Source organism: Corvus cornix, chromosome 5, assembly GCF_000738735.6.
Source record: "Corvus cornix cornix isolate S_Up_H32 chromosome 5, ASM73873v5, whole genome shotgun sequence".
Lineage (NCBI taxonomy): Eukaryota > Metazoa > Chordata > Aves > Passeriformes > Corvidae > Corvus > Corvus cornix.
Genome location: NC_046335.1, coordinates 52,234,113 through 52,248,194, shown reverse-complemented (window position 1 = coordinate 52,248,194; position 14,082 = coordinate 52,234,113). Strand labels below are relative to the sequence as shown.

General features: G+C 40.6%; 1 protein-coding gene across 6 annotated transcripts in view; it reads left to right on the top strand.

Moving 5' to 3' along the window:
* DENND2B (DENN domain containing 2B) overlaps window positions 1-14,082 on the top strand; it is a 153,508-nt gene that overhangs the window by 66,322 nt on the left and 73,104 nt on the right. For 5 of the 6 annotated variants that reach the window (XM_039553312.1, XM_039553315.1, XM_039553313.1 and 2 more), the window contains one exon: window positions 777-881. In XM_039553312.1, coding sequence (XP_039409246.1) covers window positions 802-881 — 80 coding nt within the window. In that variant the 5' untranslated portion in view covers window positions 777-801. Of the gene's footprint in view, window positions 1-776; window positions 882-11,826; window positions 11,899-14,082 lie in introns of those variants that run through there. The other variant, XM_039553317.1, reaches the window with a different exon arrangement.

Sequence of the window (14,082 nt, the reverse complement as noted above, 5' to 3'; positions counted from 1 at the left end):
ACTGGGCTGGTTTTTTGCCAGTCTGCAGCAATGTCACAGAAGTGAGACCTATCTTTTGGGCACTTAATTTCAGCCTTGTGTATAAAGTTAAGTTCACAGCTTTTGGGATTACCAAATTGCTAAAAAACCCCTAGGAATTGATAAAGATTCTTTATATTACCTGAGGTTTTGGAAGTGTCCTAAGGCAGTTTTACTTAAAGAATCCTGAGGCCAATAGAGAAAACCATTTGTGCTATTTTCATATCACAAGCAGATTTGAAAATTATATACAAAAAAATTCATAATTGAATAAATCTCGCTACTAGAAAATATTTCCATAATAGAGCTGCACTTTAAAAATGAGAAAGCTTTCTTCATTCCTTGGGATAGCTGTTTTGTGGTCAAAATTCCAGTCTCAGCTCTGGTGTTTGCAAGCATCACACAGTGTTGTTGCTGGGATCTCCACATACTCTGATGGATGGAAGAACCACAGCAAGCCTGTGATATTTTGTGAACTTGGTATCGAGCTCTGATCATCAGACAGGTCAGCACCTGAAGCACACACCTACTTCCCATAAATCATTTCCATTTATAGCACTGGGCTCTGATAAACTTGGCTGTGGATGTGCAATAGCAGCAGTGGAGAGGTAGGGTTTAGTTTTTCAGGTTCATGACGACATGGATTGCGTTTTATAGAGTGAAAAGCAATCTGGAGTTCTGCCTTTACACAGCACAGGTGTTCAAGCAGTGAGTTGTCATTTGGTCTTGTTAAGCTAAATTGACTTTTCTTCTCACAGATATCCACACTTCTAGAAAGCAGAAATGACCATGACTGCCAACAAGAACACCAGTGTCAACAGCAGAGCTGGAGGGAGTAAAGTGCCTCAGGACACTCTGGATAGGTAAGTGGAGAACTGCAGGATTTGTAGATTTTGAGTAAAGTTTGTCTGTGTTTGGAACAAAATCTCTGTTCAAGGGTAAGCATCCTCTATGCTGACACACAGAGAGAGAGAGCTTTGCTGGGCTGAGAGAAGTTTTCTGTAGGGAGAGGAGGAGCCAAGGTATGAGGAGAGGTTGTTTCTTGTTGAGCTTTTGCTGCTCATGGGCTGGTTATGATGGAAGTGATTGCAAGGAAGGACCTGTGTGGCAGGTGCTGTGTAGGGCTCAGGAGTTGTGGGCTAAATTCCTCAGCCATGTGACTGCATGTCAGCTTTTCTCCACTGTCAGTCCCCAGTTTGTGTTTTGTGTTGGTTTGTGTCCCATTTCCTCTGCTCTATCTGCCTTCACAGACTGTGGTCAGAGCGTCTCCTGTTGCAGGTCAGGCAGCAAGTGGGAAAGGGCTGAATGTAAAGTACAGGGCTCATCTCTGTTGCTTTGCTTATTTGTCCTTTCTGTAGCATTAAAATAATTTGCAAAGTAGAGCACCTGTATTATTACTGTTAGGGGGAAAATGAAACTTTTAAAAATGTGCAGTCAAATAAAGACATAGACAACCAGCATCAATTCTGGCGTTTTTATTAGGTATATTATGCTGTGGTAGAGCTCAGCAGAGGTGGGCTCGATATCCTTGTGCACTTCCCAGTTTGTGTTTGTCATCTCTTAGTGCAAAACAGTAAAAACATAAAATAATGAGGGGCCTGGGTGGCTAAAGGAATTTCTAGAGAGATATTCATATGTAGTTATTAAAAGCAGTTCCCTAATGATCTCTGGAATTCTCAAGTTATTTATTGTCCTTCCACCAGTGCACACAGATTGGTGCTGGGAACTTGGGTCTGGACTTTGGCAAACTTTGGACAAGTCTTTTGTTTCGAAATCGTTTCCATTCTGAATAGCTTAGAAAGTACTTTGGGATACTGAGTTATTGGATAGTAACTGTCAAATAAACTCTTTCCTTATCATCATCATCTGTTTTGAGTAGAATTTGTCAGGGAAAGATTTTGTTAGTACAAGTAAGAGCCTGAAGCTAAGGAAAATCTTTAAGTTGCACTTGCACAAGCGAGGAGATGAATAGGTGGTCATGCACCATTTCTCCATCCATTATTTTGCCTTATGTAATCTTCACCTGTCTCTGAGAAACCCTGCAAGAGGATGTTATTTGAGTCAACCATGAGGTTTCTTCATTTGAGTCAGACTGTAAAGCTTGCAAGATTTATTGCAAACACAGTCAAAGATTCACTTAAACTGAACAGTCACTGTCTCTGTTTAGTGTGGGATTTGACTGGACATTTGGAAACCTGCAAATGTACTTTATAATTTGTGGTAGTAGAGTTTCAGTTAATGCTGATACTGGCATAACACACGTGTAGCAGTCTCCTGGTTGCTAAGATTTTTAGAGTTATTTTCTTGTAAATCCTAGTTTTGGTGGGGTTTGTTGTTTCAAGACTGCTGTTGATGATCTTAAAGGTCTTTTCTAACCTTAATGGTTCTGTGATTCTAAGATGCAAGGTGTGATTCAGGGATATGGTGACATCAGCTGGTTCAACACTTTGTGATTCCTTATAGGTCAGAAGCAAAGATCAGTGAAGTCTGCAGAAGTCTTTGTAATTGCTTTGGCAGTGATTCAGATCCCTGCAGATCATGGATTTAAATTTTAATACAAAAAATCTTCAGTGGAAAGAATGTGCCTCCACATAAACATCCATACAACTGTGTGCTTTGCAAGTATCAAGATTCTTGCAGTAACTAAGATTCCCTTGATCCTTACCAGGGTGTGAATTAACTGGCATGAATTCACCAGAGCTGTTTTTCCACCAGAGTTGTGTGAATGTCACTTCAGGAAATTAGGGAAAGACAGAAAGCAGAGTGAGGACATAATTTGGGAGGATAACTGTGAGTTTTAAGAATCTGGCTGTAGGATTCATGGGTTTCTGCTGTGAGTACAGGAGGGAAAAAAACCCTTGGATCTGAAGAAAGTAAAGTGTTTTAAATAAATCCACACCAACACATTATTTTTGAAGTTACCTGAAGTTCATTCACCACTTGTTAAAAATTGAGATTTTTTTTGTGTTAGGAGAGAAAACTGTGCTCTGAATGGGAAAATTGTAGAGTGATGGCAAGGGTGGTTGAAGGTACGAAACATTTTCACTACAAGACAAGAGTAGATTGACTGTGACTCTTCATCCTAGGAAGGAAAGGATTGAAGGGGTAACAAGAGGAGTAATAGAAGTATCTGAAATGATATATGGAAGAGAGATGACAAATAGGGAAAAAATTCTCTTTTGATTTAAGAACTAATACAAATCCAATGAAACTAGAAGACAACAGGTCAAGAATCAGCTGAAAAGAAGGCACTTTTCAGCAGCATGTTTTTAAATTGTGAAACTTACTGTTATGGGTTGTTGCAATCAGACAAATTCATGGAACAAAAATCTTCCAAAGCCTTTTAGTTACAGAAACAAAATCTGTGAGTCAACAGACTTTTAGGCTAGTTAAGTTGCACTGTACATTCTTATTCTCTTCTCCAGGCACCTGCTAACTCTCACGGACAGTGACTGAACCTTGGACCAGGAATGCTATTTTGGTCCGAACCAGTGGGAACATTCTGATGTTGTTTGGAACAAGAGTCAGTTACAGGAAGCAAATTGGAGAAATTGCAGAAGGATTGTTATGCTTACAAAAGGAAACTCTGGCTTTCAGTGAACTTTAAGGGTACGACTTTAATCCTTCCTTGTGAGTCACTGAGGTGAACGCCAAGGAATGGAAGGATAGGAAAGCACCTTGTGTGTAGCTGAAAGTGACTTCTTAGCAATTCTGGCAGGAAGCAGCTCTGTGAAATCTTCTTAACCCTTCAACAGGGAACAAAGGAGCCCACAGCATGCTTACAGCTAGTGCATGCCCATGACCCTGTTGCATCAAATGAGTGCTTGGTTTGATTGCACCATAGTTAAGAGGATCAGTGTAACTCTGAGGAAACCTTAGGAGAACAGAAGTCACAGAAGGGCATAGTGGTGTTAGTAGCTCTCTCTCCTTACAATGTGGCTTGCTTTCCCTTAGTGAATGATTTGATATTTACCTGGAGTATCTGTGTTTTATCAGAAACTCTATTTGTTATTAGGTATTTGTCCAAAACTTGTGTTTTCTCCAGTGCAAACAAAGGTAGATGTAGAAATGGCACTACTATCTTTGACTTAAAAATCACTTCTACACTGTTCTGTATCAAAACAGACCAATAGTTATGTCTATGAAGTCATGCCCTAGTTAGCAAAACACAGCTTTCAAACTTGTAGGCTGTATAGTATAACAGAGGCAAGGAGAAAAAAAAATCCTGAACAAAAGAATTATATACTAATATATCACTATATCTTAAAATTGCAGCTCAGTTTGAGATGCTAGATGTGACAAGGACCAGTTCAGAGCTGAAAAACATTTAGAGCTTGTGGCTACAGGACTTCTGTAAATCATTCCCAATGCCTTTGCCACTGGCTAATATGGCATCCCTTGACTCTGCATCTCAAGGCATTTTACACATTTGAGCCTTCTCACCTGCTGCAGTAACTGAAGTACAGGAAGGGTTTGTTTCTGGAGGAGCTCATCGATTTAGTTTTTTATCTGAGTGTATTGCATGAAGCCTAAATAACTTCAGATTCTGGAGATACAGACTTCTTCCAGTGTATTTGTAATTGGCAGAATTTCTCTTTGCCTGTAAAATTTTCTGTGGTGCAGGCTGTGTCTTATATATGGGTCCCACCTTGGAGAATAGGAGAGAGCTTTTGAAAGCTCAAAAACATTTTACAAAAACAATTACAGTGAACAAAAATTAAGTTTGCTGCAAGTAAGTGTTTTACTAGGGTGGTAACTGTGTCTGAGAAAAATGATTCTCAGAGGCTGTGTGTCCGAGGAACCACAGTTTTTTTAGAGACTGGATTTTGTGATGTGGGCTGTTGTCTTTCCACCCAATCTCCACAGGAAAGGTGGTGTCCTCACCAGAGGATGTTGGTGGAGGATGTTCTCCACCTGAGCAATCATGATTTAATGGCACTGGGGGTGCTTATGTCAGGGTGTGCTATAGCAAGACACCAGAGATTTGTGCAAACAAAGGATTACATCTGCAAATTGCCATGAGCACCAGGTTGCAAAGTGTCTATTCAAATAACATTCTTAAAACTTCTCATGTCTAAATACTTTTAGTTGAATCTTTGAACCAAATATACTTGGTTAAAACTGAAATCTGATCTCATGAGTTGGATCTTTCTCCTTGCTTGGGAAGAACTGAGCTGGGTACCCACAAACCTCTAAATATAGGCTTTGGTTTTTATCTCCCAGCAGTGTGTGAGGACATTCCTGCTGTCACCCGCAGTTTGTCACCCCCGTCAGCCTAACATGTGCTGAGATATGTTTGTATTGGCTTTGTGGCTCAGAACTTTTTCCTTCTTCAAAATTTAGGTTAGTAGGACAGAATTTTAACTGGTGGAGCTACCTTACCTCCAGCGAAGGCAATGGAGATGCGTCACATAAACAAATCTGGATTAATATAACTCTGGAGGTACCTCAGGAGCATTTCAGATGAATTGTTTATAATTCTTTAAATATAAAGTAAAATAATGACTTACATTTCTTATCAAAGTGAGCCCACAGGTTGGTTACTAGAAGTATTGTTTTGGGTTGGTTATCTGTTCCTGTTGTGTGCAGGTCCATGCTCAGCTGTGTCACATGCACATCAAGGTCTTGTGTTTTATTCCTGCATTTCTCTGAAGGCAGAAACAATCTTAGAAAGATCTTAGAAGCTAAGAAAGCTTTTAGAAAAACCTTAGTTGAAGGAAGACTCTGTGCCTGTGCTTCAGCCTTAAAAACCTGAGATGTATGATCACTTCCAAAATCAGTCATATTCAAGCCAAGCTCATTCAGTTTTACAGCAAATGCATTTATTTATTTATTTAAAAGTGAAATTAATTCTTGGTCCACATTACTAAATCCAACTGAAATCCTTTGTTTCCTTTGAAAGGATTATGTGGTTATGGGCTGGGCAAAGGACTAGAAATATTTTGCCTTAGGAACTGGCACCTTCAAAATTCTTAAATAAAACAATGTACAGATAAGTCCAGCGCTGGGGTTAAGCAGTGCTCTGCTGTCAGTGCTGGACTGGGGCTGGCAGTTTTTTGCTCTGCTGGCTTGTCCTGAGAGTGCTCTAGTCTCTTCCCTTTCCACAGTAAATTTTTCATGTCGAAGATGATCTCATGTCTTGAGGAAAACCCATCTGTTTACGGAGAGGGGTTGTCTTCAGAGAGGCAGTGTCTGTGCAGGACTTGTTTCTCATTTAGAGACATCCCTTCATGGATGCAAATGTAGTGCCTTTTGCTTGTGTTACCAGATATGTAACAATATGACTTTAAATTAATTCTTATTCATTCAATCCTTCTGCTACTCCTAGTACAAGAAAAAGCCACAAACGAAACGAGAGCTCCTCAGCTCTGTGTTGAACTGTAGGCACTGCCCAAATTTATTGTCGGGTCATTCATCCAGATGTGATCCAGTCTGCCTGCAGTGACAATGAATTATCTTGTGACTAATGCAGAAGAGCTGTGTTCACATCCAGGGTGGATGACTCCAGGGGCAGATAAGGCAGGACAACACTGAAGAACTCCCTCACCATCGGTTACAGAGCCTTGGGAGGGACATAACTCGGCATCCACCACAGTGGAGCCCTGGTCCTACTATAAGAAAATTATTAACAGTAAGATAAACAAAATGTAATTAATTGCATTTATGTATGTCATGTGAATATAAATTTAAAGATTATGAGATTTATCACATGTCCTGAGTTTTCTGAATGGAGAGCATGGAAAGAATGCAATAACTTGCAAATCCAAAGATGTATCTTCAGCTCTCTGTGTTCTAAAGCAATGAGATTTTGATCTTATTTGAAATTCTAATGCATGCAATTTTCCCACTAATTTTTTGTGATTGCCATTGCCTTAGCACATTTATGATAAAGTATTTTCTCTTCTCTTACTCTTTCTTTGCTTAGTATGTGGACAGCATTGCTGTGAGTGATAGAAAAGCTGCTTGTTTCCCTTGTGGATGGTTGCATTTGAACTACAGGTGAAAGGCACTCTCTGCCTGGGCTTACCCTTAGTACACAGGAACAGGGAAAGGCAGCAGGTCTAGAAGTGGTTGCTGGTTGTTCAAAACTTTTGGGACATTTGTGCATGGTTTGGTAGGTTAGTGGTTGCTGTTTTGTGCATATTTGGGCAAGCAAGTTTTTTTTTTTTTGAGGGCTCTGATGAGGAAGGAATGAGACTAGCTTGGAAAGGAGAGTGAGTTATGTATGCCTAAAGCAGGAAGCAAAGGGTTAATTTCATTTTTATTTTAAAATAAAAGCTTCTATTGCCCCATCAGTTGTGGGGTAGCCTGGGCTGAAATATCTCCCAGTTTTGCCAGCCACAGCAGCCATCAGGGACTTTGTTAGAGCAGCAAGAGGCCAGTGGTGTGAGTTGAGCTCACGTGCTCTTGGCATGTCTCAGCCTTTCCCCACTGCCCAGGCTGGGATCCCTCCCCTCTGCTGTGGGAGATCTCCTGGCAGCTGGGCATGGCTCAAGGCAACGAGGCACTCTACACTGAACTGCTGAGATGTATTTTCCTGCCAAAAGTATTTGCCTACTGCTCAGAAGTACTAGTGAGAATATTTATGAGCTCTTTATGAATTTGTGAGAAAAAAATCCAACAAAAACCCCCTGTAGAAAATGTTTGTTACTTTAGAAGAGAATCAAGTTTTAATATTTTGACAGTGAGCTTGAGAATAGGAGGAATAGTGATTCAATAAAATTCTAAGACAAAGCAATATGCCAAGTTATTTGAGCTATGATGAGACAGCTTTTTTTTTTTGTTTAAACCACTGAGATTTAGAAAACAGTACGAATAAACTTCAGCCAAATAACAGTGAAAACTGAATATAACTGACATGAAATCTATTAGCAAATATTGTGCCCTTTCCCTTACAAGCAGAAACAGCCTGAACCGTGCAGCTGACAGATTTTCAGCAGCTCAGAGCTCCATTTGGTTCAGAAGGGAATAAAAGCTGTTCTTTACCCTGTAAGGCTGGAGGTGCATTTGGGACACGAAGCTCTGGCAGCTCAGCTCTGAACTGGGCCAGGGGAGGTGGGAGGGCACCTACTGCCATCGGGAACAGAAACATTTGCAGTGGGAATGAGTCAAAGTGCTGGTTCAGATGACCCTGAAGCTGGGAAGGGTTTGAATACAGGCTTTGACTGTACTGCTGCCCTTTATCTGGGTAAGCAGCACTGGTGCTGGGCTGACTTCCGATGGTCCGAGGCACAATGTTCCCCTCCCTCGCACTGCTCGGCACTGACCCCGGCCTGGCGGAGCTGAGGCCGTGCTGAAACCTCTGCAGATCGCTTTGGCAGGGCTGCAGAAACATTCTGATCAGCACAGCGGTCTACAGACATGAGAGGAATGGTTTGTAAGATGAGGAGACAGCTTCTAGTTAGATCGAGAGAGAACTGAAGAAATGGACCTGCTTCTGGATACATCCTTTGGGCATCCTCAAACAGCTGACAGTGGGGGGCAAGGAATTTTGCTATTCCATTTCTATTGCTGGCTGGTTTGTTTCACTTTAGGAAGAATTCAGGAAGAATGCACTTGTCAGTCAACAAATCACTTTTTATTAGGTGGAAGCTTTATTAAAATATCCCTCCCATTTGTATAGGTTCCTAAGAAAAAAAACTCCAACAAATCCTAAAATTTTGATTGAATCTTGCTTCATAAAGCTTCAGACCAAGTTGACTTTATTATTACTTAGAGGCTACAGGAATGTAGTGAATTCCTTCCCACTGTAATTTAATTCTCATGACACTTCAAATGCTTGATGCTTTCATATGTAGCAAATTATATCTTATCATTAAAATTACCTTTTCCCTTCTATTAAGGTTTGTATTTGCCAAAACAACTGGAAATTTAAAAAGTAAAGAAATTAAAAAGAGAAACTAACAAGTCTTTAAAAACCAGAGTTGTAGATGAGAGGTTAGACTAAAAGAGGCATTTTAATGCAACTATTGCAGTAAGAAGACTACTTAGACTAACACTGCAATCTTTATTTATTTAATCACTATATTTACATTAGTGTACTCAGGGGTACTGAGACCTGAACTAAACACAGATATTTTCGCAGAAAATTATTACAAGAGCTCGATTTTGGAAATGTTTCTGATGACTTTCTAGTGCTTTTACTGCACTGAAATGTAGTGAATAGAAGCAATGAGCAAGACACATGTTAAAACACTCACAGGAGTCCCCACTGGTGCAGTATCAGAGCACCAGAGCACAAGTCTTATTTGAATTTGTTTTTTGGGTGGTGATAAGAAGCAAGACTGAAGTCCTCAGAGAATATGGCATAGTAGTCATGTGCATAACATTTTTACATCTTAATGCCAATATTTCAGTTTTTCTGGAATGAAACTCTATTGCCTTCTGGACTGGGGAGATGCTGATGATCTCGCTGAAAAGACCAACAAAGATGCAAATCATGAGCATTGCTAATGATATTCCATGTTCTGTGAGTATCTGTTCATTAGGAGCTGTCTAAGACACTCATCTCTTTACACTTGAGCTGTTGAAAAGCCATCAGTATGGGAGAACAATTTCTGTTCTGTGCCCTAATCAGTCTGGATTTGAATCAGTGGCTTAGAAACGAAAGGGTCTGTGTTGTCTTACCAGTTTCCTGCACTGTTTGGTTACCCTAAAAAGATATTTTCCACTTGGGCAGAACAGAATATTAAGAGAAGACATAGCAGAATTTGTAAAGAGTGAATTTGAAAGGAAGATCTGAGCATATTAAGCTAGATAATACATGTTTCTTCCCTGATTGGAAAAAAATGCCATTTGTCTGGGAAAACAAAGCAAGAAGTGAACAGACATAGCATCCTCACAGACTTCAATAACATAGTCACTATTCACCAGGCAATGTTGCATGATGAAACTGGGAATTAGCTCAGTGCTTGATTCAGTCTCCGCACTGAGCATCACCCTTGCATTCACACTTGAGGAATGAACACTGACAGCAAATGACCTTTAAAAGTAAAATAAACTGCAAGAATTTTTCTGCAAGCAGCAAGATAGAAGCTAATGGAAATACACAGGTAGCATCCATATTATTACAATATAAACATGCAAAATGCCCACAGTTCCTGGGAGACTTTTTCAAAGCTTTTGTCACAATTCCCATCATGCACTCTGAGGTTATTTCCATTCTGGCCAGGTCCTGTATATAGAGCTGGCAGTGTGCCACCAGGGAATGTGTCACATTCCCTTGGCACCAGGGAACCCTGGAGCTGTTGAGCAACAGGCAACAATGTGCAGGCATCTGGTAGGATGGGCTTCAGTGCTGAAAGCACGACCAAATATAACAACTATAACAGATATGATGTTCCTAATAACTAAATAGCACTTAAAAAAATTTGATTTATTGAGTCAATCCATAAAATTCTATTGTAGTCAGTGGGAATGCCAGTTCTCATGACAGCCTGACTGCTTTTTTTGAGAGCCTAAATATCCTGTTTGTTATTAACCAGATAAGGAAATTTTGCCCAGAGTGTCCATATGTTGCTCCTGAAGCTCTTTGTTAAAGCACTATTTTTATAAAGGAAATATTTTATGATTATCATATTAATGACGAGCTTTAATGCCAACATGTGTTAGTATTTTACTGTGAGGGAGCTGTAGAAAATTGCTGAAGTAAATGAAAAGTATTAATTTGTTTTCTTCTCTCCTTATCTACAGAAAGAAAATGTTAGGTCTGTAAAGCAAGGTGACTTCTTCAGTATAGGTCAACCACAATACTGTGGCTGTACAGCAACTACACCTTTGACTAACAATTAACAGCAGCTAATAGATGGAAATGCTATTTTTCATTTTGGATTCCTGGGATAAGCCCATTGTGCATCACAATTTCCCAAAAGTAAGCTTTTTCCAGGTAACAACATAACTATTTGAGATGTGAAAACAGAATTCATTGCAGTGGCAGTAGCACAGAAATGGTTTGTGTTTCAAATTCTGCTAGCAAAAAGCTCAGAAGGTCCTTTGTACAGCTAGTGCTGGCAGGCAGGTGGGCTGCTGGTGAGGGAACTCCTGTGTGTGGGATGGAGCAGTGCTGGTGACGCTTAGGTGTGGGTAGGTTGGTTAATCACCGCGTGGATGTCTCTGGCTCACTCACCTTTTCATTGTGCAGCTCACCCCGGGAGGCAGCTGGGGCCAAAAGAGGCCGGGTCAGTCCGGACAACCGAACAAATGCCCAGTAATGAGACTGCTCTCACACGAGACCTCTGTCCCCTTGGTTTGCTGCTGAGCTGGGAAGCCACTTTATGTCAACACAGGCAAACGGGGGAGGGCAGACAGCCTATGGCCATTTGCTGGCAGAGACCTGAAAGCGTTTGAATGTGGATTTTTAACCTCTCCCTTTCCTGTCAAACAGTACTGTCACCCGTGTGCGCTTCAAGATAGGGGCTGAGCCTGGCAGGCTTGCTGTGTCTGTGTGCGTGTGGTTTGGTCCCTGACACAGCTTCTATGATTTCTTTCGCATCAGGCAGCCGGATTGCCTCAGTTCAGAGTTTTAGGAATGAATTGTAAACTGTTGCTTCCTGTAACTTTAAAACCAAAACTCAATTTTTTTGTGGGTTTCCGGGAGCAAACTTCTATCTTGCCGTATTTCTCACACACCGGTCCCTTCAAAGCCAACACGTGAGATTTCAGAGAAAGGCTTTGCTCCTGTTTTGTTAAACATTAATGGCAGTTTCCTCCCCTTAAGCACACAAAGGGGCAGAGGTTTGACAAACGCTCTCAGTGTGTCATTTGCTGCTTGACAAGTGAAGCAGGCAGCGTTCAGGGAACACAGAGGCTATGGCAAGACACATGGAACTGCGAATTCCTACATCTCCATTCTGCATCGTTCCAGGAGGGAAGAGCTTCTGAGTAAGTCTGGGTAGGCTGAAGCGATCGCAGTGGCCCGTCAGAGGCATGAGAGGAGGAAACTAAATACAGCAGAAGTGAAGTGCATGAAGTGCACTGAATTCCTTAGTGCCCTTTCCCGGAACCAGTTTTGTGGGAGATGAATTGTCTACTGACAGGAACTCAACACCAGCCTTCTGCTTACTGAAGGTAGCTATAGGAGTAGCTTTAATTTCCAGAGTTTGTAGTTCTGGTATAGGACAAGTGACTTCGTGGGACTAAAACTCATTTTTACAGCCCTTCTCTACCCTTCTTTCCTCCACCTCTCTTGCTCTCAGACAGAACCTTGTCTCTCTAAGGCTAAATGCCTGCTTCTTGTCTATTTGATGCAATAACATTTTTTCCACTTTAATTCTTAAAGATGATTTTTAAGTTTTCATAGCAGTATTCATACCCATGCTAAGCTGAATTTGTTTTTATTGTATAGAAAGTGTTGGTCCATTAGAGAGAGACTACAGTTGTTTATACTTAGGCTGAATATGCCTTACAATGACTGTACTTTTCTAACTGCTGAGATGAAAACACGGCATTAAATGAGGTGCTGCTGGCACACTTTTGTGGGCTGCGTTGGTTTTGATGCCTGGTTTCAGGTTTTGGGTTTTTGTGGTATCTTTTTTTAAATGTGCTTTCTGTGAAATGTGCTTTCTGGGCTATGAGACAGCTTGCATTTTTCTTCCATTGAATAAAGAGCATAAATCACAGGTTTGTGCTTTTCAGGAAAAAATCAGTATTGCGGGTCAAACTCTGTGAGGTTCTGAGGGATGTAACTTAGGGTCAGAATCTGGACTTCAATTTACTGCTTCAAATATTCATTATTGGAGTGCCCACGGGTTACTGTAAGGAGTTTGTTGTCAGTACTGTAGTCTGTGGGGAGCAAATATTTTCAGAGCTGATGAGCTTATAATTTGCCTGTTGGTTTTTCTTGCTGCTGTATACACACACATTGATATTGCCTCACCAGTACCATAACATTTTCATTTTCTGGATGCTTTGCCTGGTGCTACCTATGTAGCTTCCTGTAGGGACATGAAGCTTACTTTTGTCCTGGAAGGAAAGGATGTCTGACAGGAGAAATGTCTTCTTGCTTTTAGTTGCTCTGAGTTAAAGTTTAGTTGCTCTAAATTAAGTAAAACTGGCAGTTTACTGTGCAGCGTTTCTGTTGCATGTCAGTGGCTGCAAAAAGTTTTCATCCTTAGGGTTATACTACATACAAATTCTCTCATAAGAAGTAAAAAGTGAAGTGAAATGTTAATATGTATTGGCTAGCTCCTTATAAAACCTAGTGTAAAACTAAATCCACAGTGTTATAAGAAGCCAAGGTCTTGTGAGAATGAAATGTTTATAAAGGATATATAAATCCCCCAGATATTATCCTGATTCCAAATTTAGACTTGAGATCCCACAGCTCTTGTAGGTGTGGTGCTAAAATCTGCTCTGGGAGGCTCATTTCAGCTGGATGAGTAATGGACACATTCAAGTTACCCTTGATCACAGTGAACAAAGTCATGGGGAGTGCCTTTCCCTGACCTAACTCTGCTCCTGCTGACAGTTATGGGCAGCAAAAGGCAGAGAGAAGCCAATGTCTGAATCTTTTGGAAAGTTTCCTTTAGATCATGTTTCGGAATATTGGTGTGCACAGCGCTCCAGCACTGGCTGATCCTTCTTTTGTTAATATGCAGTGAAACTGAATTAGGGCCAGATGTAGCCCTCGGTCAAGTTAAATTCGGCCTTGTCTGGACTCTTAGGTAAATAAGTATGATAGCAAGAAGCACTGCAAGTCACAGCTTGGCTTTCTTCTTTTGCTTTCTTTTCCCCCTTTTTCTTCTTTTTCAGTTTATGTGTATATGCCAACAGATTGGGGAATAAATAGATCAAAGAGTTTTTCAAAGCTCTGTTCAACTTAGAAAAAACCCCAACAACTTTTGGCTGGCCAATTTTTTGATATGACATTCAGTTGTGGGTATGCCCAACACATTTCCTCATTTTCCTGGCTTGTTTAGCTAGAAGTAGAATGAAGCATACTGTAACCAGTCAGATGTAGTAACCTAATGTAGTTTTCAGTGCAAATGTTATTTAAACTGAAACTTTGTTTTTCATAAGTGTGCATTTGCACCAGATCAATGCCTTAAATCTTCCTGCACTAACTTT